The sequence below is a fragment of the Plasmodium gaboni genome, chromosome 14, assembly GCF_001602025.1.
Source record: "Plasmodium gaboni strain SY75 chromosome 14, whole genome shotgun sequence".
Classification (NCBI taxonomy): Eukaryota; Apicomplexa; class Aconoidasida; order Haemosporida; family Plasmodiidae; genus Plasmodium; species Plasmodium gaboni.
The window spans coordinates 2,122,677-2,131,221 of NC_031494.1; the positions used below are offsets into that span (position 1 = coordinate 2,122,677).

Consider the following 8,545-nt stretch of genomic DNA (forward strand, 5'->3'; position numbering starts at 1 on the left):
AAGAAAGTTTTTAAAAATTTTGAAGATTTTAATTTATATGAAAATATAAAAAAGAATCCAAAAAATTTACATGATATAATTGAAGAAATATATTATAGTTTATTTAATAAAGATACAAATGAAAAAGTTAAAATATCTACATTTTTTCTTAATTTCTTAGCTGAATGTTCAGGTAATGAAACTTTAACATGGACTGTTGATATTATAGATTATATAGATAAACAAATATATTTATATGAAGATATACCAAATAATAATCAATTACAAAATGTTATAATAGGTAATACAATAAATAATACTACTCTTAGTGATATTATGACACCATCTACAGTTAGGTCTAGTAATAAAATCACAAACATGGATGAAATTATAAGAGATGAAAATAATTTTGAAAAAGTATGTACTTTTAAATGTGAGAAGTTAGAACAATATTTAAGTGCCGATTTAAATACAGATGTTTTAATAAAAATTAAAAATGAAAACAATAAGTCATATAAAACATTTTCTAACTTTTTTACTGATTTTTCATTCCATTTTGATGAAAATTATATATATGATATTTTATATATATGTATATGGATATTTTCATTAAGTGTAAGTAAATATAGAAAAATACGTTTCACATCCTCTTTGGCTAGTTTATCTATACTTTTAGGATTATGTAAAAAAATACATTATATAAATAATCATGAAAGACAATCAAGAAAGCAACTAATGGCAGAATATACAAGAGAAAGAAAAAATACCAACAATTTAACAACAGGTGCAGGAAGAAAAAGGAATACTACCACCACCACAACAACAACAACAACAACAAAAACAATAACAACAAGGATATGTAATACTACTCATAATAATAGTAGTGTAGATATTATCAGTGATGATCGCTCTTTAAATATTGAAGATCTTATTAATTATAAAAGTAAAAACGATAACGAATTACACAATATTGTTGAAAGGAATTTAATTATTAGTCAATTAATTGATAATATAAATGAAGATAGGAAAAATTTAACCATATTAAATAATTTTCTTTTATGTACATACAATATATTATATAAAAATAAAATTAAAGATATATTTATAGATATTAGAATAATAACATTAGAATATTTTTATCTCTATTTAGATGTATTAACTTTATATTTTACTAATAGAAAATTTACCAAGTTATTAATATGGATTTTATATGACAAGGATAATAAAATAAAAATATGCTGTTTGAAGATTTTAATATATTTATGTAATTATTATAATAATAGTAATAAGAAAAATTTCAAAATTGTAGAATTATTATATATGTCGAAAAAGAAATTATTAAATTTAATATTTGATAGTGATTATAATGTAAGAATAAAAACATTCGAATTAATATTACAAATGAATAAAATGAAAATAAATAGAACAGAATTTTTACATTTTAAAAAAACATTAAAAGATAGAAAAAAAAATGGAACTTATAATAAGAAGGATGATCCACATATAAATGATAATACTTCTTCTTCTTCAGAGTATGAAGAAGACAGTGATCTGAATAGCACAGAATCAGAAAATATTCAAAATAAAAAATCTATAGTATTATATAATGATAATAAAAAGAATAGAAGAAATAAAAAAAATGCAGGAAAGAAAAATAATAATGATTATGATAAAGAGGATGATATTTACGTCGTATCTGATAACATGTGTATACTTTCAACAAAAGAAAAAAAAATTGTTAGTAATTTGATATGGTTCAATAATAATAATAAAATATCACAGATGATCACATCTTTAATATACGAGTCTCAAATTAAGAACAAAATTAAAAATTATGAAAAAAGAAAACATACTTATTTTGATGTTGAACATAATGATACTAATAGTGAAATAGTTAAATATAATATAATTTATCTGACAAAATATTTAAATAAAAATATACCTACTGTTAAAAATTTTGTCCATTATTTTGATTATATGAAAAATTATAATGAAAATCTAAAGTTGTATACAGTTATTGATAAATTTATAACAGGTATAAGAGAAAAGCTAGATTGTATAAATAGTATTGACATTATAATCGAGTTGTTATGTGAGGATGATATTTCTTTATCATATATAGGAAAAAAAAAAGAAAGTAATAAAACAAATGATAAGGAAAATGGAATGCAAAAGGATAAAAATGACGTACAATTATCAAAAAAGTTTAATCATAATAATAATAATAATAATAATGATGATGATAATAATAATAATGATAAATTGATAGATGAGGAACATATAACAGAAAATAATGAACAAAACAGAGAACAATCTACATATACATCACACGATTGTCATAAAAATAATTCTGATAAAGGTCGTGATTTAAGAAAATGCTTACTTTATATATGTGAATCATCTTATCGAAATTTACAAAATGATATTAATGAAATGGAAAAGAATAAAAATAGAAAAGGTACTAGTCTTTCAACAAATAATAACAATATGAATAATATTAATAATAATATTAATATGAATGGTGGTTTGATAACAGATAAAAATACACATCATTCAAAACTGAATAATGATACAAATAAAATAAAAAAAATGATTATATATACATTTTATATTATTAAAAATAGTAAACAATTAATAAAATTACATCAAACAAATCAAGAACACTTACTATTAGTTTTTAAAATTTTAAAAATAGCTTTATATGAATGTAAACATATTTATAAACATGAAGAAAAAAATAATATCTATAATTTTTCAAGTACCATTATGGAATATTTTAAAAATGATATTGAAAGTAATATGAATTATTTCTTTAATAATATCTTTATATATTTAAATGAAACATATGAATATTTATTTTATTTATTAAAAAATTTTAAATTACCTTATTACTCATCCAAATATACTATGAATATTATATCAATCTTTTTATCATTAAATGATTCACTAAAAGGTTCAAACAAATTGTCAAGTGATCTATTCTTTGATTTGTATTATACATATTTTAATAATTTTCTCGAGAGTTTCTTATATTATCAAAAGAATTATAATATGGAAGTTGATAGAAATGAAGAAGATAATAAAGCAGAATATGAAAGTGATGCACATGATGAACATAGTGAAGATAATATATATCTTTTGAATAACAAAAGGAAAATTATACTTATTACAGAAAATTTAGTAAATAAAGATAAAAATATTATTGAAGCAATCGAAGAAGAAATAATATTAAATCTAACTAATTTAATTCATATATATACATTAGGTTTTAATTTTATAAACAATGATTTATCTAATTATAAAGATATAAAAAATGATATATTAAAAAAAAAAAAATCTATAGACAAAAGTATTAAAATGTTATGTGAACAAGATTATTTTAGTACTAAGGTGAAAGAAAAATGTCAATCTTTTTTTTTCAAAGATAATATTTTTAATTTGAATGAATTATTAGAAGAAAATATATTAACACCTTATTATGATCAAAATGATATAGAAAGTTATAATGATGAAAATAATGTAGATAATGATCAATATAGTGATGATATGGATATGTCTTATGATGATAATGATGAAGATATAAATTATATGGGGAAAAAAAAAAAAAATAAAAATAACAAACAAAATAAACATAATAATAATAATAATAATAATATGTATAAAAGAAAAAGCACAAATATACAAAATATATTACATTTAAATGATAATATGACAAAAAATAACAAATTTTTTAATTCTAATAATTTTCACAGTGAAGAAGAAAATTTTCAATATGAACAAAATTTACATAATTTATATTATTCATCTGATGCTTGTATACATGCAAATGTAATTATACACTTATGTTTACATATTTTAAAAGCTAAGGTTAACTCTATTTATTATTATGATGAAGATGTGGTTCTTCATACACCTTCTTCGAGATTGTTATTATTATGTATTGATCAAATTTATATAATATATGAAAATTATATATATCATCTATGTAAAAAAAGATATTTCTTCAATTTTCTATATAACATATTCTTACATAAATATAAAAATGATAAGATAGATGGCAAAAAGAATAAAAATAATGAACAGAATATAAATGATGACGGATCTAATTTAGAAAATAGTATTCAAAATAATAATATAAAAATAGAAATAAACGAAAATGATAAGTCAGAGAAAAATGATTTTATTGATGATAATAATAAAAATAAGAACAATAAAGAAAATGATAGTAATAATAATATAAATTTAGATGATTTAAAAAAATTACATAATTTAAATAATAAGAAAATTGATGCACTAAAAAATATCTTTATAGAATTAAATTATATATATGAAAATATTTCAATACTTAGAAATGATATAAATCATGTACTTATCTTTTTAATTAGATCTTGTAATAACACTATTTTAAGATATGGTACATTTTTAAATTTAATGAATATTGCTCAATTAGAAAATATACTTTTATATTCTATTGAAGATTTAAATAAATACAAGACGTTAGAATTATTTTTAAATAAAATTAATAACAATGATGACATAACATCACATATGGATATACATATAAAAGAGGACATGGAACATTATTTGGATAAAGATGAAGAAATTAATAAATACAAAAATGTGTGCAGATATATATATAAAGATGATAATATTCTTTTTAATTTTGTTACAGAATTATTTAAATATGTTGAAAATATGAATAATAATAATTATAATTTTGTTAATTCATTTTTGTCTATAGATATTAGTGTATTTTTTCCTATTAATACATATACATATATTGCAGATATGTGTAAAATATATAATAAAGATGTATTAAGTAAGAATGAAAAGATTTTAGAAATGCAATATATGCATATGACATTAATTATAGCTCAATTTATTTTGAATTGTAACAATATCAATATATTTAATAGTTGTTTAGGTGTATTATTATTAATTCATTTAAATGTAAAGAATAAAGGGTTATCTTCTATAGCTCTGAATTTTCATAATAAATTAAAAAAATATAATATTGATGTATTTTATGAAGTTTTATTATGTGCATTAATTGGATTGTATACTGCTTATATTAATAATGCTCTAGAAGAGAAAGATCTTCTATTGTTTAGTGCATCTATAGCTAACCGTTTAGGAGTAAAAATTGTAGAAAAACAAAAATTGCCTTTATGTAAATTTATACATTCATGTGTAAATTGTGCCTTAAATTTAAAAAATCAAAATTCCTTCTTAAAATATATATTGCCATATGCACAAAAATTGAGTCTGTCTGAATATCAGCTAAATTATTTAAAAAAGCAAATTTTAAACTTAATTGAATCTTATAACGTAGCTAACCAATCTAACATAAAATATGAAAATAGTATATTTGAGCATATGGTTCTTATTATATGTAAAAAAAGAAAATTGAATGATGAATTTAAGGACATCAATTATGAAAATAGTTATATGAATTTGAATGAAAGTATACATATGAACATTAGCAAAAATATTATTAATCGAAATAGGCAATCTGAGGCATCCACTATTATTAAAACAAGAAAAAGTGTATTACATGAGAATAGGAATAAGGAGAATGACCAAACGAACAAAATGAATCATAATAATAATAATGATAATAATAATGATAATAATAATGATAATTATAATAATAATAATAATGATATACAAGGTGACGATTTATCAGATGAAGATAATAATATAGACAAGAACAAATTATCCAATGCTGAAGATAATATTAATACTGAAAGTGATGTCAATGAAAATAATTATATAAATAATAATGTGAATCATTATAAAATTAAGAAAGAATTAATACATCGTGAAAATGACAATAGAGAAAAAGAAGAAACGAACAATGCTCATAAATCTAAAGATAAGCATAAAAAAATGAATAAGAAAAATTATGCTAATGAAAACAATCATAATAATAATAATGACTTATATTCTGAGTTGGATGAAAAATCACATTCAAACTCTACCTTGAGTGATCTTGTTAGTTTAAATGATGAAGATAATAAAAATAATGACAAAGGAAAATCTCATTATGATATAAATTCTAGCCCTAAACCTGTAAGATCACAAAAGTATACTAATAGACATGTTATTCCTAAATATAATTCAGAACTAAATATGAATGATACTGATAATAAATCAGAAGGTATAAATTCTAAGCGTTCGGTCGATATATCTTTAAACAGTTCATTAGGTAATATCAGTTATAAAGATGATGATGATGATAATATATCTCTTATATCAGATTTAAAAACAAAGAATAAATATTTTACACAAAATGAAGATGATTCAAATTCGGATATAGTACCTGGAATGTCACCTATTAAAAAAAATGATGGAAAGAGAAGTGAACTATCAACACCTATATCATACGCGGATGATTTAATGAACTTTTAAAAAAAAAAAAAAAAAAAAAAAAAAAATTGTACATTCATGTATAATAAATACCTTTTATTATTAAATGTTTCATATTATATATATACTTATTATTATTATTTTTTTTTTTTACAACTTGGTATTATATTTCCTAGTAATTTTTTTCGCACTGTTTTATTATTTAATTATAACAAAAAAAAATTATATTTAAAATATTGAATTAGTTAAATAATTGATAAACAAATAAAATAATGCACATATTGCATTAAAAAACAAAAAAAAAAAGAAAAAATAAAATAAAAAATAAAAAATTAATAAATATGTACATATATATATATATATATATATATATATATATATATATTTATAATTAAGAAAAAAATATGATTGACTTATAAGTATAATTTAGTATGGTCTAATTTCGTGATATTTATAAGTCTTTGATCTTCTTCTGGGTGTTCGTCCATGTTTTCCTCCTCCTCCTCGCCCCCTACCTTTTCTGTAACTATCCAAAAAGTGATGATCAGTATAAGCCCTATCAAATGATTTTGCTTCTTTTAATTTATCTATGAATGCTTTTTTAAGAATATTATTTTTATTAAACCACAAATTTAAAGCATTAATTTCTGTGTTTAAAGCATATGGTTGTCTTTGTGGATGTAAGTTTTTTTCATTAGGTAAATAATATGGAGAATATTTGGCTGATTCCTTTTTATGATATAATTCAGATAATCGTTTTTTTCTTAAATGTTGATAAATAGCATAAAAATAGTCATTTTGTTGAAATTGATTCATAAATATTTTCCAAGGTAATGAAAAAGATCTAATATTTGGATGTGACATATAAAAATACATTACATTTCTTAATTTTTCTCCTAAATTAGATCGAAGTTCTTCTGGAGGAGTTCTTAAAATATAATTATCAAATCCACCAGCATCATCCATTGCATGTAATGCACTAGTTGTTAGTCTAACATTTGGTATTATTGTATTTAATTCATTACTTACAATATGTTTTTTAAAAACATTAGGTTTTAATTTAATTCTGGTTTTTTTTAATGAATAAGATACTTTGGTATAATAATTATAATCTTCATCGTGATATAATCCAGTTTGTGAAGCAGCAGATGGTACTCTACCGTATGCTTTCACAGGTATTGGATGAATTATTTGTTTTTTTTTAAAACCTTTTTTATGAGTTTTACCTAGTCTTCTTAAATATTTACCAAACAAATTCAAGTTCTTCGGCATCTTTTTTTTCGTTTTTTCTTTTTTGTAATATAATAAAAAATAAATAAACAAATAAATAAATCAAACCCTCAAATATATAAAATAAAATATATATAATTAATTAAAAAAAAAAAATATATATATATATATATAAATATTTTATAAAAAAAAAAAAAAGGGAATAATAACGCCGAACAACTTGAAAATCCCTTTATTTTTTATATTCCATTATTGTATAAATTTTTTAGTCATTTATTAAATTGTTATTTGATTATTTTTTTTTTTTTTATGTGATGATAAGGAAGTATGCAAAAATGGAGATGTGTAAGGCGCTAAAAATAGTATTCATATAAAATATATATATATATATATTTATTTATTTTTTTAAGTGTAGTATTCATATAAAATATATATATATATATATATATTTATTTTTTTAAGTGTCCACACAAACCCTTTTCTTTTTATAAACTTATTATTTTTTTTATTTATTTTCAAATAATGTTTTTTTAAATGGTAAAAATATATATATATATATATATATATATACATATATTTATATATATATTTTTTATTACTTATTTTTGCATATATAATAATTCGTACATATTTGAACTTATGTAATATTTATATGAAAAAGTATACTATTATTATAATCGTTCTTGTATAAAATGTTGAACATATATAAAACAATAGTAAATGGATTTTTTGGAAAAAAAGAATAAAAAGAAAGGGAAAAAAAAAAAAAAAAAAAATGGAAAAATATAATAATTATGAGAAAAAAAAAAAAAAAAAAAAAAAAAAAAAAAAAAAAAAAAAAAAAAAAAAAAAAAAAAAAAAAAAAAAAAAAAAAAAAAAAAAAAAATGGAAAAATATAATAATTATGAGAAAAAAAAAAAAAAAAAAAAATGGAAAAATCTAATAATTATAAAAAAAAAAAAAAATA

The 8,545-nt window shown here is 19.3% G+C and overlaps 2 protein-coding genes across 2 annotated transcripts in view; one reads left to right on the forward strand and one right to left on the reverse strand.

The window, feature by feature from the left end:
• The window catches only part of PGSY75_1456500 (hypothetical protein), a gene marked incomplete at both ends in the record, with an annotated part of 7,149 nt that extends 759 nt beyond the window's left edge, over positions 1-6,390 (forward strand). Inside the window, one exon of the mRNA XM_018788250.1 lies at positions 1-6,390. This exon is cut by the window's left edge and continues 759 nt beyond it. Within this exon, the coding sequence (XP_018639622.1) occupies positions 1-6,390 (6,390 nt within the window).
• A 384-nt stretch (positions 6,391-6,774) lies between these two features.
• On the reverse strand, positions 6,775-7,620 carry PGSY75_1456600 (putative mitochondrial ribosomal protein L28 precursor; the record flags this gene model as incomplete). The annotated part of the gene is made up of 1 exon (XM_018788251.1): positions 6,775-7,620. The coding sequence occupies one exon, from the start codon at positions 7,618-7,620 to the stop codon at positions 6,775-6,777; it is 846 nt and encodes a 281-aa protein (XP_018639623.1).
• Between the last annotated feature and the right edge of the window lie 925 nt (positions 7,621-8,545).